Here is a 17,652-nt window from a genome sequence, read left to right as displayed (position 1 = left end):
ATGACATGATAATATCCCTTCTATATTGTCAAAAAGGCTGAGCTAGTGCAGTAAACTTTTTTAGAGTTCTAAACTGTTCTTCCAACAAAATGACCCAATGAAGCTGTTAATCTGAAATAAGGAAAACTTTGGTAGTGATCAGTAAGCAGTTATGTTTTTTACTTTGTTACAATAACCCATCTGCTTTTCTTGCTGCCAGGCACTGCATGACCATAACTGAACCATGTCTGTCCCACGAGGAGCCTATCCATGCAAAATGGATAGTGGGGAAAGTAATTGGGACCAAAATGCAGAAAACTGCCAAAGTGAGAGTGACAAGGCTGGTGCTGGACCCCTACTTGCTAAAGGTAACACCAGTGAACAGCTTCTCTTGCCTGCTGGGTTTGGTATTTTGTGCAGAAACGTTCTGCTGATTTGACTCTGAAAAGTTTTGATAGCTCTTTACAAATCAAGCTCCCTCAGGATCTGGCTGTGGGGGTGAGTGCAGAGGATGAAAAGCAGTGAGTGCTGAGGATTTACAAATTACCTGCTAAATGTATTTCTTTGAAGTGCCTTGTTAATGCACTTCATTTGATCTTTTGGGGAAGGGAAGCTTTTGTTGTTTCAAGCTTAGATTTCATTTTTCATGTCGATGTGGAGCATGCTTTGGGGACTTGACAATTTATTAGTCACTTGTACAATAAATTATATAGCTGTTTTTTCTGTATGCATAATTGTAACACTTCTGTGATCTTGAATTTATCTCTTGTCAATGCACTTCAAAAGCAATATTAAAAATTGTGTTTTCTCCATTTTTGAATAGGGAATCAATGGTACATGGAGGTAGAATAAGTTGCTTTTTGTGACCAGAAGGTTAAGGATAGAGTCAGGATTGGAAAATGGATCTTGTAGAGTCCATTTCAATATTTTATCCAGTACAAGAACCTTTATTTATTTCTTAACCTAATTTATTTCTTAAAGGATTCTGAATTCTGCTGTTCCAATAAGAAAAAAGACTTTTTATGTGAAAAAAAAAAAAAATCAGCAAGTTTCAGAGCTTTTTCTTCCCCATCTCCTTTCCTCCAAGCTCAGTTGGCAGCACTATCCTGACAAGAGATTGAGAAGGGTAGTGCTGTGCTTTCTGTGGAGAACCTGTAGAGTGCACAGTTGCATTTCTCTTCATGATCCCAACTGAATCTCACTTTAAAAGATACATAAGACTTCAATGAAATTTATTTAATGTTAATTATATATTCACAGTCGTATAATTTTGGAATATAATGCCAAGGTTTCTTTTTTTTTTTTTTTTTTTTTTTATTCTTTTTGTTCCTTTTACAGTTCTTTAACAAAAGAAAAACCTATTTTGCCCATGACCCCCTGCAGCAGTGTGTTGTTGGAGACATTGTTCTTCTGAAAGCTCTGCCCGAGCGAAGGAGCAAACACGTGAAACACGAACTGGCAGAAATTGTGTTCAAGGTTGGCAATGTCATAGATCCCATCACAGGAAAACCCTGTGCAGGAACCAGATTCCTGGAAAACCTGTCAGATTCTGAAAACCTGACTGAGGCAGATACCACTTATCTAAGTGAAAAACTGCAGGAACTTAAAGTTTGTTCAACAGACAAATAGTGGGGGAAATACTTCAAGCAGAGGGCTTCCAGCTTTTGTCTCTCTCTGTCAGGGATGTTTGAGGCCCTGCTGTGATATGTTAAATGTTTCAGTGAAATCTGTAGTCAAAATAAATAGTAAATGTAGTTGCTTATGCAAAGAGATGTTGCAGGTTGATGGGTACCTGGAGCTTTGAATGAAAATACAGAGAAAAATACAAGTTTAGTGTTCACACTTCATTTTGTTGTCTGTAGTTTTGCCCCAGTGACAGCTCCCAAAGGCAGCTGCCCTCCTGGAATGACCCCTCTGTGTTAAGACAAGACTACAACTGTATGATGTTTAATTTTGGTGGGAGGGTCATTATATTTTTTGATTGTTCTGTATTTAAGGCAGTCTTTTGTGGTTTGTAGGGTTACTGGAGATGATGCTATTAAAGCTTTTGAAAGGAAGTGTAGAATTTTAAAACCAGCTGCATGCTTGTGTCCTTATTTCCTCTTACAGTGCCTTTTGACTTCCACACTCTAACAAAAACACAGTCCTTTTCCTTTATAGTGGCAGAGAGGTGAGAATCAAAGCTTTGGGCAGCTTACTGTGGTTGGCTCTGTCACCTGTCCAAAGGCAGGATTTCCTTCTGGGAGAGCTGGATCTCTTTGAGCTGATGAGAATACAAAGCTTAAAAGTAAAGGTGATTAGATTTAGTCTTATCAGAAAAGCTAATTAAAATAACACATTTTGGGGAGATAGAGGTGCTGGTTTGCTGCATGATTGAAAGCGGAGCTGAAGGCCAGAGCAGTTAATGATGAGAGATGACTTTATCCTGGTCCAGCTCTGGGATTTCATGTCCTCTCCTCCAGGGCATACAGCAAGCTGAGAGCCTGCAGCTGTTGCAGCAGCCTCATGTTCCTGACTTTGGATCTAAAAGGGCATCTGCCTCAAAATATTGGCAGTGTGGGAGGGGAGAGTGGGATATGAGAGCTGTGAGAAATCCTTTCCAAGGTGTCTGTTGGTCTTTAGGATCAGAAGCAAAACAAGTTATATCAGATCTAAAATCTTACCCTCTGACCTAAAATATCTTGCTTTAAGCAACTGAGTAGTTTCCAGTTGTGTTCTCTGCTGTTGTCAGATTATTAAAGATCATTTACCCTTTAACTTCCTGCACAAAATCAGTTCTGTCTGCTTAAAAAGCCTGACTGAACCCAGCAAAGGATTTGGGGCAGCAGGAATGAAAAAATTAAAGTTCCTCTGGTGCTTCAAAGCAAAAAGTGCTGTTCTTTGAATGCCAATATTCATGTGGGACATCAGGAAATCTTCACTGAAATGTCTCAGAGTAAAATACTGTGGGGACAGGGCTCTGAGGTTGAGGAAGCACCTTGAGCATGTGGCTGTAGGGTTTTTCTTGTTCTTAGGTTTATGTAAATTCCTCAGGAACTGGAGCTGGCTGATTAAAGCAAAGGAAAAACCTGAGCTCTGACTCCTGCCCAGGTGAATGTAAAATGTGAAACTTCATCCAAGCAGAGATTGGGAGAACTTGGATATGGGGTAGAATTTGGTCCTGGGCTGTAGGAAATGCACTAAAGTTATATCCAAGCAGAACTTGACCCTCAATATATGGGATATGAGTATTCTAATAACTAGATAATTATAAAAAGTAGAAAATATTTCCTGTTTGCTTAATAGGTTGCATCTACATCTAATTAGGGGAGTGAATATTTTCCTGTCTTTCTTGTAATTTCCCATGAGTAGTTGTGAAGATGCTGTATATTTTTTCTATAAAATTGATTCGTCACAGGTTATAATTTTTCCAGTGTAGGCTCTGGGAGGGTTGCTCAAGAGCTTGCCACACTGTCAGATCAAAATGTGACTAAAACCAATTTATATATCAGACTGTATTACTTAATAGAGTAATGGCAATTGTAGGTTAAATTGTTTTAAGGTACAAAGATTGTAGTTTTGTGATGTTAAAGCACAACATGTGTTATCTTCTAGATTAGTCTCAGAGAGTGCTGATAGAAAAATCACCAAATGGGAAGGGAAAGTTTACAGGGCCAAGACAGAATCATTATAGGTGTTATGTGGAAGTGATAAGGATTAGTCACTGACTGCTTTATGTGTTTATTGGCTGGTTGCTTGTAGAACTGCCCTTTAATTATAACCCTAATTATCACTTTATCCTTAATTTGAAGTGGTTTAAGGATTCAATGCCAGCACACACCTCATCCTCAGCCAAAATCCCTCTGAGTACAGCGGAGCAGAGCGTGAGGGAAACCTTCAGCTGCCAAGGAGTAAAAAATGGGTCCCTAAATCCAACTGGGTGCACTAAAACCAGGGCTGGGATTCCCCTAAATCTGCCTGGATAGCTCCAAAATGGGCCCAGGGCTCCCCCCAAACTGGGACTGAGGTTCTCAAAAATGGGGCTTGGGGCTCTTGCTATGTCCAAATGGGTCATTCCCCAAACCTTGGCTTGGGTACCCCTAAACCAGGCTGGGGATTCCCCAGAACTGTGGCTGGGGTCCCCCCAAATGCAGCTAGATTCCCCCCAAACCAGGCGAAATCAGACAGAGTCCCCCCACACCAGGACTGAGGATCCCCAGAATTACAGCAGGTGTCCCCAAACCGGGGCAGGGTCCCCCTAAATCCGCCTGGGTGCCCCCAAACTGGGCCTGGGCTCACCCCCATTCCAGGCTAGATTTGACAGAGTCTCCCCAAACCGGGGCTGGGGATCCCCTGTGTCTAAGCAGGCGCCCCCAGACCGGGGCTGGGTCCCCCTAAACCCGCCTCGGTGTCCCCAAAGCGGGGCTGGGTCCCCCTAAACCCGCCTCGGTGTCCCCAAACCGGGGCTGGGTCTCCCCTCAGTGAGGGCCCGTGAGGGGGTCCCGGCGCCGGCCCGGCCGCGCATGCGCAGGCGGCGCTGCCCGCCAGGGGGCGTGGCCGCAGCCCCCGGCCCAGGAGGGAGGCGGCGGGAGCAAGATGGCGGCGCGAGTGCTGCTGCGGGGGAGCCTGGCGGGAGCGCCCGCCGTGCCGCGCCTGCAGCCCGGCGCCGGGCTGGCCCTCAGGTGAGCCCTGAGGGGGCGAGGCGGGGCGGGACGGGGCCGCCGGGGGATGGCTGCACGCAAAGCCGGCGCCGCCCGAGCCGCCCGGCGCCCCGCCGCGCTGAGCGTCCCCTTGCCAGGCTGGAAATGGCCGCCCCGCTGGCGGGGCAGCGGCCGGGCCTGGGGCGGGGAGTGCGAGGCGGCGGGGTGGCCCTCAAGGTCACGGGCAGCAAGGCCGGCCCCTTCCGCGCCGAGTCCGCCCCTGGGTGGGAGCACGGCCGGGCGGCGGTGGCCGGGCTGAGGGGACAGCGAGAGCCCTTCCCTCAGCGAGCCCTCCTCCCTCACGGAGCGGGCCCCCCGCCAGCACCGCCCTGCACACGTGTGTGTTTCTGGGCTTTAAACACCTGCCCGCTCCCTCCAGGAGCGGGGCGTGCGGCTGCTCCGCGTCCCAACTCCTCCGAGCAACAGGGTGCGCAGCCCGCAGCGGCTCCTGCCCGAAACCCGCGTGTGCCAGGCTGGGCTGCGCATCCCCGCACCTTCCGCCTTCACCCTGCGCTCCTGCAGGGCCTTTGGGCTGCTGGGTCCGCGCTGCCTGCAGGAGCTGCGGGCTGCACCCCTCTCCCGGTGCCAGGGCACACAGACAGGCACGACCCTCACGTTTGGGGTGCAGAGATTTGCATTTCTGTGTGTGTGTCCACACAGAGCTCCTGGGACACCTCCCAGCTTTAGGGAGCAGGCACGGGGTGATGGAAAACACAGGAATTCCCAAGCTGGGATGGCTCCTTTTCTTGAGAAAGCTGCCTCAAACCTCAGAATAGTCAAAACTAAAATCATCCCTGCAAGCAGCTGTTCAGGGAATATGTTGTGAGGTTTTATATGTTTTGGGGTTATTTTAGTTTCAAATAAATTTGTCTAGACCACACATCAAAATCTGTTGAACTATAGAAAAGTTGTTTTTCTTGCCCTTTCAGACAGATTTAGGGTTACTACAAAATTTAAATATTTCATCTGGTATGTCCCACCCAGGTTATATTTTGTGCTAAAGCAGGAGCTAAGTGTAAAGAAGTGTTTTCCCTGATATTTTTAATCTAATCTAAGGAAGCTATTCAGTGTTAGCCTTTTGTGTTCAGAGCCCAACCTTCGCAGCAAGAAAGCAAAGCCCACAGTTAATATTTGCAGGTTGAGAACTTGCTACCAAAGACAAGTTGATGTTTAAAGACCTGAATTCAGTACCTACTCCTCCAGAGTTAATTTTGGGTACAGATTGCCCAAAAAATTGAACCAGTGATCAATTCAGGGCTTCTTTGTTCATGGGAGTTTGGGATGGCAGTGGTATTTTAGGATACTGATTAAAAATCAGGCCCTTGAATCTCATGTTTGGGTGCAGTGAACATCTGCTTTAATAAACTTAGCCCTTTATTCTATGTGAGGTGTATATTTAGTTGTGATTTGTTAGTCAGTGCTCATGAGGAGCTTTACAGCTGCTGGGGAAAAGATCTTCCATAAATATAAAGTATTACTCATGTCATTGTTTTGAAAATTAACCTATACCTCCACTTTTAGGTGCACTTTAACATTCAAGTCATGAGATTCTCCTAATAGCAAAGAAATTTATTTTTCTGAGTTACCTCAGTAGCTCCAGCTTATTCCTGCTGCTGATGAAGTTCACCAAAAAAGCATCAGGATTATTTCTCTTTCCTCTTCAAAGTTTGCTGCAAACAGTGATCCTTGTAGATGAGTTTTTTAATTATTACTCTGCTAACTTTGTTTAATAAAGGGGAGGGAATGGTGAGAGTTCACAGTTTGGGAGTGGGCTTGACTTCTGCTTCCTAGAGCCAGGCAGGGCTTCATTTGAAGAAGCTTTTAGAACAAAACTTGAATTTCTGGGATGGGTTCACCCCTGTGCTTTGAGCTCAGAGAAAGCTGTGCTCCAGCAGCAGCCTTATCATGGAATGCCCTTCAAATGCCTGCCCTCAGGAATATCTGCCTGGCTTCCAGCACAGCCACATGTCTGTGTGTGTGCCCAGGGCAAGGAAGGCACCATTTTCAATAAACACACCAGGATTTATACATTATTTCTTCATGCTGGAGGTCATCTCAGCTGTGGTAGTTGTTTCTTTGCTTTGAAATACTTTCCTCCATCCTGCTTCCATGGGCAGAACCAGGTCATTATGTTCTTTTCTGACAGTGGAATTAAAAGGTGGATTCTTGTAAAAAGTGCATTTGTGTAATAGGTATGTCCAGGGGGATATTTTCCTAAAGGAAATTGAGATTTTCTTTCCCTATTTTTTTTTCCTGCAAGAAAGGCTTTGGGCTGTAGATCCAACTGTCTTCTGGATCCCCAAATCAGTAATAAGGATGAGAAGTTGACATCTGAGGCAAGAAAAGGCTGAAATTTCCATCTGAGAAGTAAATATATGTGGTATAAATACCACATTTAATATTTTAGTGTTTCAGGAGAAGCTTGTGACAGAATTAATTTTCTTCACTCTGGCTACTATGGGGCTGTCAGAAAAAGGCAAATTGAAGGAAGAGAAGGAAGCAGAAACATTTGAGCTTGTCAGACATTGTAGAGGATCAGTTAAATACATGAGATTCCTTGTCCTGATCATCTGGAAAAGAGGAATAATTCCTTTAACACATCACTTTAAACACAGTTATCACTTGGTCTGTGTGCTCTGCTGTAAAGGGAGGTGACACTATTTTGGATGAGATAAGAAAGGACAGTGCAAACCTTGTGTTTTGAGGCAAGGGAGATGTGGGTGTTGTACAGAGAGCCTGGCTCTGTGTCCCTACATAATGCACTTGCCAGAATCTGCAATTGAAATATTTCCTGCCTGGTTATTTCCTACCACTCATCTCTTTTTCCCAAATTAGTCTTTTATGCTATTTTTCCTCTTGGAAGACATTTCCCTTTCCCTTTTGTAGAACTGTTTTTAAGCAACACAGGAGCATATGGCAGTTCCTTTCCCTTTTACACTGTGCACACTCTTCCTGCTGCATGTTTTTTGCTCTTACTTACTCCTAATTGTTTACACCATGCCAGACCCAGCCCTGGGCAAAGACAATGTGTTAAAAAGAGGATAAAAAGGCAGCAGAAGCTGGGAATAACCATGGATAATGTGGATAAGTCTATCTAGTGAAATAATCAGTCTCAAGGGGCTGAGATGCCTTTGGGAGAGGCTGGGTGGGAAGTTTAGCCATGTGTAGGTTGTGATACTGTAATTTACATTAAATTTACCTTGCTGCCTGGTGGCAATTGCAGAGGCTCAGAAGTTGTGTCCCTGTTCCCTGCAGGGGGCTGGGCTCCTCTGCCCGCAGTGCCCGTGAGGACAGCTGGCTAAAATCCCTCTTTGTGAGAAAAGTGGATCCCAGGAAAGATGCCCACTCCAACCTCCTGGCCAAAAGAGAGACCAGCAGCCTGTACAAACTCCAGTGTGAGTGGTGGCTTTGTGTCAGCAGCACCTTCCTTCCCTCTGTCCCTGCCCACCTCACCCTGTTGTTGTTGTTGCAGTTCACAATGTCAAACCTGAATGTCTAGAGGCCTACAACAAGCTCTGGTAAGTGTGTGAGTTCTCTTTTCACCTCTTAGACATGTTGATTGGATCTGAAAATTGGCAGATATCATGGTTAGGTGGAGGGGAGGAGACAAAATTCTGGGTTTTTTGGATTTATTATTAAATAGATCCTCTGAAAAAGTCCTGTACTCAGTTCACCCCACTTCCCTCTTGGCATTGCCATTTCCTAAGCTGTAGTTGAGGATGATTCCTGTCCTGAGAGCTTTGGTGGCATCTCTCCCTTCCCTGAGTATTCTTAAAGTTCTGATCCCTGCAGGGAGAGGTGGAATGTTGGCATTCCCACTGCAGCTGCCAGGTTGAGGATGGGTTTTATCTGCACACTGGAAGGAAGGAAGGAGAGATCACTGGTAAATAAAACCACACCAGAGTTCCCCTCAGGTAGAACTTAGAGATGTTAAAAACCCAGGGGTTGATTTCCTCTCAGCTCATTGATCTCCCTCTGCCCAAGTCCTGTTGCTGAGCTCTCTCAAGAGTTGCACAAACCCTTGGGTGGGGTCTCTGCACTGGGCTGATTCCCTCCAAAGGGAGCAGTACTGGGACAGCTTTCACACAAAATCCAGCTTTAGAACATGTAGGAATTACTCCCCTTTGAAATGGACTGTTTAAGGGTAAAACTGCAGAAATATTTACTCCTTTTCTACCTCCACAATCCTCCCTCTGGAGCCCTGAAAGAATTGTGTCTTAAATGTGGGGATGGAGTGAACCTCACACCCAGCAGTGCTTTTCTCACTGACAATAAAAAACATTCTCAGCATAATGCCACTTTTCTGCAACCAGCTTTGAAGTGTGAGCACAGCAGCTGGGCTGGAGGGAAGGGAGGAAGTCCCAGCTCCCAGTTCATGTCCTCAGCTCTTACTGGGTGGCTGCACAGCTACTTCTCTCACCTCTGTGTTGGGCTGGATAACCCAGAACTTTGCCCTGCTACAGAAGAATTAAAATCCACTAGAATAACATTCAATCAAGGTATTTTTAGCTCTTTTTTGTTTAAAAAATAGATGCACACTAAAGGACAGTTAGCATTCAGCCAGCTTGTTGTTTAAAAGTTGAATATAAACATAGTCCAATTATGCAAGACAGGGAATCACTTCTCTGCAGCATTTCATGAGCTGCCTGAATGTTGAGTGAGAGCAGAGATTTCTGTTTTCAAGGAAAGAGACAAACAGCAGAGAAAGAAACTGCTGACAGCAGTCAGATGCAATATCTGTGGTTAGATTGATTCTTTCCAAAGCAAATTGAAGTATTTCAGGCAGGGAGACAACTTGAATAAAGTAATAAACAAAATTAAGCTTCTCTGAACTTCCCTCCTGCCTCTCCTAAAGAAGAAAAAAAAAAAAAGAACAACTTGATTCTATATCAAATCAAAATGAGGATTAGTCATCAGGTATTAATAAATAATGTAATGAAGACAATTACAAGGATATTTCATGAATCACTGTGGTTAAGGAGCCCTTCTGAAGAATTAAGGAAGGTTTTTTTAAAATGGTGTTATGTGGGCATTTTTTCTCTAATTTGCAACAATATATGGTAGAATTATGCAATAATTTCCCATTCCTCTTCTAAGCTTTGCAAAAATGAACTGGTGGTGAAACATCCTTGGGAATGTCCTTGGAGAGTAATTTTATCATATTATTTACTCTGGCTAGTGAGAAAATGTCGAGGTACAAATTAGTAATGAGATTTGCTCAAGGTTGTCTGGAAAGTCAGTGGCAGAATCCAGAGGAAAACTCATCTCTAATAACTCCCAGCCTCAGCCCAGCCTGCTTTTTATTCCTTGATACTGTGCAGAGACTCATTGCCTGTGAGCCAAACTGAGGAAGAAGGGTAATTATTCAGGACAAAATAGAAAAGGCAGAGTTCAACCAGACTAATTGACTTATTCATCAAGGAACAGTGCAGGGAAAGCTTGGCCAAATCAGCAATCAGCAAAACTTAATTTCCTCATGCTGATATGAGACACTTCTAAAGTTTGGAAGAGTCTTAGAAATCCTGGGAAGAGTCAGGCAGAAATGTTGTGTTGGAGGTATTTTTAAGGCAGTACCACTGTTCATTAATGGGTGAGTTGCCTCAAAGTAAGAGCACTTTCTGAAATCAAAAAGCAATACTCTGAGCTACAGCCATTATTTCATTTATCAAATTATTTTATTCATTCACTCAGCAATTGTAACTGGTTTAGAAGAGTGTGCTTTCATACTTCTGTACATTCTCTCCTCCTTGAGGGGAGCTTTTCCTCAAGCAAAGAAAAACTTTTCCTCAAGCAAAGAAAAGCTTTTCCTCAAGCAAGTCACCCTATGTAGACTGAATTTTCAGTGAGATATCCTGATTTTTGTTTTCATAATGTGTTGGATAACCTTTTAGATAGACAGAATTATTTAGATACACCTAATTTACTACATCCAAAGAATTCTTTGTTAAAGATTTCTAAAAAAATTGTAACACTCACCTTAATTCTCCGTGGGGGTGTAGCCACCTTCTCCCTGCATAGCAGAATTTGATATTTCAGCTTTCTCCTCTGCAGAATAAAGCTTGTGAATGTTCCTAGCATGATGCTGTGTTATACATTTATCAACTGTGGCCTCCTTGAAGGCAATGCAACCCAGTGTCTGTGTGTTCCTTGTTTTCAAGTCAAGAGGTGCTGCCAAAGATTCATGAAGAAAAACACTACCCTTGTGCTCTGGTGGGGACTTGGAACACGTGGTACGGAGAGCAAGATCAGGCTGGTAGGAGATAGAAGTACAACCCAATGTAAACCCATGTGCTTGGCAGGTTTCTTCTTTTTAAATCATTCCTGTTGAAACCCAACCCCCCTGGGGCAGTGTGTCCAGTGAGGGGGTGTGTGCATCACTTCTCAGCTAAATGTGCACTGCTTGCTTTTGTCGTGCTGGTTTGGACAGCAGAGCCTTCATCCCTTCAGTTCTGTCTCATTTTTGATGTATTTTTGTGTTTTCCAGGTTGTTAAAATTCACAGGTTTGGGGGATATATTTATAAAGTACAGTTCTGTGGGCACAGCTCCTGAATATCTGTGGGTAATTCTTGCAAAGCCAGTTTGTCCCTCCTTGGGCAATATAAAAGCTTTGCTCAGCCTTTCAGACTGTAATTGCTGTATGATAATGAATTGCAAATCATTCCAATCCACTTGCTTTATAAACTTAACATTCAACTTTACTGGGGGAAAGTAAAAATCTTTCTGTTCATGTTCATACAAGGATACTGCCTAACTATGAAAACAAACTGGAACTAGACATGACTGAAGAGCTGCTACAGAGGTAACTCCAAAGAGCCCAGTGTAGAGAGAAAACCTGAAAAATGCCCTGGAAATTGGAAGGAATGGGAAGCCACAGGTCCTAAATCCATAGAGGTTCTTGAGAGCTGTGCCAGGATCAGTGCTGTTGCTTCCTAATTAAAAAATAAACTCCTGCACACATCAATTCTCCCTGCACTGCCAGCATATTGCAATATTGACACTGAACAAATGCTGAGCATTAGCAGCAGATGAACCAAACAATGTCTGAGAATTTGAGGGGGAATTGGGGAATGAGGACAATTGAAATGAGAATTCCTCAGGCAAGTCCCAGTGGCAGCTTTTGGAGCAGATTAACACAGGCTGGATCTGCCACTGCATCCCCAGCCTGCCTTGGAAATGTTCTTGCAACACTGGAATAAAGCAGATTGTGGGGTTTGACTTGTTCATATCAGGTGGATCCATCAAATCTGCCCTGGGGCTGAGGCAGAGGAGCAGAAATCTGCTCTCACAGGGAAGTGCCTCCCATCAGCCTTGTTTGCCCTTGGAAAAGGCACAGAGCTGCATAAGAGGGGAGAAAATAAGTTTTATTTTTCTGTGAGGTGAAATGATTGCCTTGCTGTACTCAATGCTTGTAAATACATCTTTCTGTGGTTTATTAAAGTGGTTTCTTCTGATTTATTAAAGAGGGAATGCTTTGGAAAAAAAAAAGATACAAACAGATGCTGGAATTGTTTTTATGGGGGAAATCCCAGCAAATGTTCAGTTTTCTTCTGCTTTTATTAATGTTGAGCTCAGAAATAACATTTGCATCGTTTTTCATGTCCTACAGAAAGTGTCTTGCTTTTGTGCTGGAGTAATTACTGAAAATCTGCCCCTCCACTGCTCTTAGATGAAATTGGTACAAAGCACATTTTTGGAATTAAGTCATCCTCTTCAGCTGAATCTTAATTTGAATAAATCATGACAAGTCATCACATCTTACTAGCATGGCACAAAAAGTCCTTTCAGAAATTCCCCTGTTACCCTCAGAGTAAATTGCAAAATTTTCCAAGAGAACCCCTTTCAAAAAGCAGATGATTCCATTGTCCCTAAAATATTCCAATGTGTAATGCTTTCATTAATGAAAATCTATTCTCAAACCTGCTGCCTGATTTGTATTTTTTGTGTAATTTTGTAGCATGAAGAGCATTTTATAGTGTGATTTTTTCCATAAGATTTACCACTGGTCTGGGACATCCCTGAAAAAATTGAAATTTTCTCTGTTCCAGTTCATTTGTGGAGATATGAAGGAGGTTACCCTGCTCTCAATGAGGTCATGAGCAAACTTCGTCAAAATAAGGTAAAAAATACAGATTTTGTTACTCAAAATAAGGTAAAAAACACTGATTTTGTTGAAAAAACCCAGGCAGAGCAAATTAAAAAATGCAGATTTATATACTAGAGTGTCTCATCCCTTCCCTAAGACAGCCCAGAAACCTCTTTGAGAGAGGATTTATTGTCACATTCAGGTTTAATTACCGAATACTTCACGTGTAATGCCTTTGAATTCTCAGATTCACTCAGATTCAAACTCCTTTCAGGATTTCACTGTCCCACAACCCTGACAGCATTAAAAACACCTTAAGCTAAGCCAGCCTGTGGTGTCCTGCTGTTTGTTGTTGCAGAATTTGACCCATTTCCCACGTGGTTTTTTTAGGAATTCACAGAATTCCGTAAGGAGAGGGGTAACATGCTCCTCTCCCGTAAGAACCAGCTCCTGCTGGAGTTCAGCTTCTGGAATGAACCTGTTCCCAGAGATGGCCCTAATATTTATGAACTGAGATCCTACCAACTCAGAGTAAGTCAAAATTTTTATTTCATGCTGATTTTTTGAAGCACTGTGCTGTCCTAAAACCTTTGGAGGGTTTTAAGACAAGTAGAGCTTGTCTGAAAAAAATCTGGTTTTTATCCAAGCTGATTTCTGAGTCAGGGCTGCTCTCAGGTGTGGGGTCTCCAACAAAATCCTGATGTCTGCAGGGCTGAAACCCTGTGGTTGCTTTGAGGGATGCTTCAGAGATGACTAAGAGGTGGTAAACAGAGCAATTAGAGATTATTTTAATATTCTTATCACTCAGAGGAAGGGGTGTGTTCATACAGGGTGATTTCCAGACAGAAATGGTGTGAAAATGAAATAATTTAATTTTTTAACTGCAGCTTTAACAGTGTGTTTTGTTTCTGCAGCCTGGAACAATGATTGAATGGGGCAATTACTGGTGAGTGTTGCCTTCACCCTGGGGTGCTCCTGGTTGAGAGGTGCAGGTGTAGAAAAAGCAGGACAGGAGGTGCCAGGGTGGCACCAGAGCCACCAAACCCCCAGTTAAGGAGCTGCTGCTGCACTTGCACCCCTGCTCAGACAGTCCTGTGACCCTCTGAGAAAAAAAAAAACAATAATTTTGTGCACAAACAAGCCCTCTGTGGTTTGGCTTTACTTCCCAGAACCTTTTTAGTTTGCTGCAAAAACCTGGATTTTCAGCAGCAGGCTGCTTGGGAAGAGTGGCACTTCTTCTGGGAGACCTGGTTCATCTTCCCCAAAACCACTTGCAGCTTAAATCTTGGCTCTTTAAGCTTTCAAAGTCAAGTTGCTTTTGAAAAGCTGCTGAGCAGCACATTTGTATTTTAATCTATAGTTAGAAGTATTTGAGACAGTTTTCTATTGATTATATGCTTCTGCTTTTATCTTGTTTTTAACCAGTGTAAGCTTATTTCAATTTACACTCACTGTCCTTGCAGTTCTAGTGATTGATAGTTAAACAATATGGAGTATTTTCAATTATTTGGACAAAGGTGAGAACTTAGATTATCAGACTTGTCATTGATATAATTTTTTCAATTACAGTAAATTGAACAAATTGAATTTAGATTTTTTTTTTTTTTTTTTTTTTATAAAATAGGCACATCTCTCCTGGTAGAAAATCTGTTTTATAGGATAGGATTTTAAGAGAAATATTTATCTTAACTTATGCAAAGATCCACATGAATAAAAAGTTGTATTCCACTACCACAAAATCTGTGCAAAATTAACGTGGCAAAGCTGACATGAGTAAAACTTCAGGATTTAGTTACAAAACCTGCTATAAAAAGGCCACTTTACACTGTCCCAACAATTACCTTTATCCTGAATTTGGTTAAAAAATGATTAATGCAAAATTGAGTGAAAATGCAGCCTCCAACTTTAATGCATCACACAGAAATAAATCTTAATTCCTTAATGCTGAAAACCAGCACGGAGCAGATTTTTTCTCACTTTTAATTGCTGAAGTGCCCAGCAAATGCAGTTTAACATTCCAGCTTCCCTTCCAGTCTGTTTTTTCCCCATTTTCCCTGATTTCCAGCCCACATGTGCAGGCTCTGATGTCTCTGTGCTCCTCTGCAGGGCTCGTGCAATTCGCTTCAGGACAGGACAGCAATGAAGCAGTTGGGGGGTTTTTCTCCCAGATTGGACAGCTCTACATGGTCCATCACCTTTGGGGTAAATAAATTTCTCTTCTCTGCCTTAAAAGTTGGGGTTTAAAGATTTTATTTATTTTTAAAAACTTTTGTGTAGGCAGATTTATTCTTCACCGAACAAGAAATGAACATTTCCTGTTTTGTGCTGTTTCTCCCACAGTTTCTGCTGTCCCTTTCTCATTAGGAACTCAGTGTTTGCTCTCAGACCCACAACCTGCTGTCCCAGCTCATGCTGAAATCAGTTTTTTACAGTTTCATTTCAAGCCTCACATTCACCACAGCTGCAGAAAGGAAAGTCAGGCATTCATTTCCAATTTATTTCCATTCCTGCATGGAGGTGTTTTGTCTTTCTCTGTCCATTCATATTCATAAACACCTTAGGAGTGTTTCAACTTGAAAAACAATAATTTGTGAGAAATTACTCTGTTTTTTCTTCACATCCCAACCATCCAGAATTTTATATTTCAGCAATTTGGCAGCCCTCATGTAGAGCTGTGCCCCTGCATTATCTTACCTGTGCTCAGGTATTCTCTATCCTCCCCAGCTCCTTCTGTTTGTGCTGCTCTGGGAGCTTTTCCTTCTGGCAGAGAACTCCTGATTTTTTCCCCCAGCCTCTTAATTCCTCCTTGGAGTTCTTTCAAGGGATCTCTTCCTGTGCAGAAGGGAAAGGAGTCACTCTGTGCTTATTTTCCCAGCTTACAAAGACCTGCAAACCAGGGAAGATATAAGGAATGCAGCGTGGCATAAACCTGGCTGGGATGAACTGGTTTATTACACAGGTAACCCATTAACTTCTCTGGAATGCTGGGGGCAGACTTTGGGCTGTGCCACCCTCTCTGCTCCTCAGCACATCCCACTGAGGGAAAACTTTTGTATTTCAGGGAGAATGTGTGTCTGTGTTCAGTTTCTAATCTATAACGGAGCAGAGGGACATTGCACTGAGCTGTAAAGTGAATTTTGCATGGAGAAGTTGCCCAAGTGCTAAAAAATTGCTGTGTTAATACTGAATTTTTATAGCAGCACTTCTATGGAAGAAGAGATTTATGTAAATGCTTGTCCAAAGATTTAGGGAGCCAGGAGTGAAATTTACCTTTCTATTAAATGATTACTTTGAATATTTAATGAAATACAGGAGCCTTGTTAAATGCATTGCTGGGAAAAGGGAATTTAGACTTTGGAGTGAAAAGCCAGGAAATCCTTAAAATCAAAGAAAGCTGTCACAACTAAACTCCCAGAAGTGTGCCAAGCATGTCAGATTTGGGTTCCATAGGGCACATTTCAAGGGAAGTTACACCAGAAAAATGTAGGATCACTTCCATTTTGGTGAAAAGAATGGAAATATTTGTCTTCAAATGAGCAGAGAGATGATACTAAAATGATTTTTTCCCAAAACCACCATGCTTGAGGGATGATTACTGAATGTGCTGAACTCTGTCAGTAAAATTAAAACCTCTCTCCATTTTTTTCAGTGCCCCTTATTCAGGAGATGGAGTCCAGAATCATGATACCCTTGAAGATTTCTCCACTTCAGTAAAGTCACTGATTTTCTTGTGCCTACATAGATGAAGTGACAAGTATTTGTCTTAATTTATGGTATACACTGTATATCATAGTCTGAAATATAAAAGTACTGTATTGAGCTTATAAAAGAGACCTCTTTTCTTCAGAACCCACCACCTTCTGCTCTTAGGGGGGGGAAAAAAACCTACAGGACTGTGGTTAAAAGGTTGGTGAATGGAAAACAAGTCCAAATCTGTGGGCCCAGGTAATGTGTGAGCTGCAGGGTTTGAAATCTCCTGCTCCACAGGCTCTGCCCAGAGCTCAGGAACAGCCTTGCTGTGAGCATTTCCTGATGCAGCTTTCCAAAACAAACGTGGGAGTGAAGTGAGAAGCTCTGGAGAAATGAGACTTTCCTATCAGATTGTGAAACAAGCAGCTCTGGGGCTGCTGTGAAATCACCCCTGGCTGGTGGAGCAGGCTTGAAATCAGCAAATCTCCATTTCCAGGCAGGCAGTCATTAATTTGGGATAATGCTGTGAGGCAGGGGATGGATTATGGGCAGCAGGATCTCTGAGCACACTCAGTGTGCAGCCTCCCCCTGGAATGGATCCCATGCAGGGTGAGCCACACTCCCCCCACAGACACTGCCTGAGCACCCTGCAGGGAATCTATCCACTCCAAAGCACTTCCCTCCCAAACAGCTCCAAAATCTGGGAAAAGGGGTTGAATTTCATAAGCAGTGCTGGTTCAGACTCAAGGGGGCTGCAGTCCCCATGCCTGGCTTGGTGTGTGAGGCTGGGGTTGGCATTTCTGTGTACCATGGTGTCCAGTTCTGTTTTTGGTTTCACTTTTAGACTAGAATGTATCCACACTTTTTGGTGTCTGCAACGATGTGAACATCCTGTAAGTGACAATAATATTCTCTCTCCAGTGGCTCCAAGAATCAGTGTAACATACTGAATGTACAAAGCAGTTCTGAATGTCCAGTTTGTACATTTCAAGAAGTTTTCAGGAAGAACATATCAGTCAATAAAATCCTTTTAATTTTCACTTCTTGCTGGCATCTCCTATGTATTGCACCAGTTGTGTTTTCTCTCCTTTTGCAGTGTTTAGTGTGGAAAATTCAGAATATTTCAACTTAATAAACCAATATCACTTCTCTGGGTCAGGGACAGCATTTCCCATTTTCTGCTCTCCTTCTCCAAAGTGAATTTACAATCTCTCCATCAC

At 43.0% G+C, this 17,652-nt stretch overlaps 2 protein-coding genes and 1 long non-coding RNA gene across 3 annotated transcripts; 2 read left to right on the top strand and 1 right to left on the bottom strand.

The window, feature by feature from the left end:
* The first annotated feature begins 223 nt into the window (after positions 1–223).
* Positions 224–2,055, top strand: MRPS17 (mitochondrial ribosomal protein S17). The gene is given in 3 exon segments (XM_056506723.1): positions 224–244; positions 246–347; positions 1,318–2,055. Coding segments are annotated over 3 exon segments (414 nt in total). The 3' UTR covers positions 1,609–2,055.
* A 2,467-nt stretch (positions 2,056–4,522) lies between these two features.
* NIPSNAP2 (nipsnap homolog 2) lies at positions 4,523–17,472 on the top strand. The gene is given in 11 exon segments (XM_056506720.1): positions 4,523–4,640; positions 7,914–8,053; positions 8,131–8,176; positions 10,817–10,911; positions 12,705–12,775; positions 13,133–13,273; positions 13,657–13,688; positions 14,849–14,870; positions 14,872–14,944; positions 15,618–15,701; positions 16,392–17,472. Coding segments are annotated over 11 exon segments (855 nt in total). The 5' UTR covers positions 4,523–4,554; the 3' UTR covers positions 16,457–17,472.
* LOC130260925 (uncharacterized) lies at positions 6,127–10,908 on the bottom strand. Its single transcript, XR_008841876.1, has 2 exons — positions 10,635–10,908; positions 6,127–8,514 (listed from the first exon to the last, which is right to left on the bottom strand). It is a non-coding gene; the product is annotated as an uncharacterized LOC130260925 (long non-coding RNA).
* Positions 17,473–17,652: the final 180 nt, after the last annotated feature.

This window comes from Oenanthe melanoleuca, chromosome 19 (genome assembly GCF_029582105.1).
Source record: "Oenanthe melanoleuca isolate GR-GAL-2019-014 chromosome 19, OMel1.0, whole genome shotgun sequence".
Lineage (NCBI taxonomy): Eukaryota > Metazoa > Chordata > Aves > Passeriformes > Muscicapidae > Oenanthe > Oenanthe melanoleuca.
The sequence above is the reverse complement of the archived record's forward strand: the minus strand, read 5'-3'. Positions and strand labels throughout refer to the sequence as shown.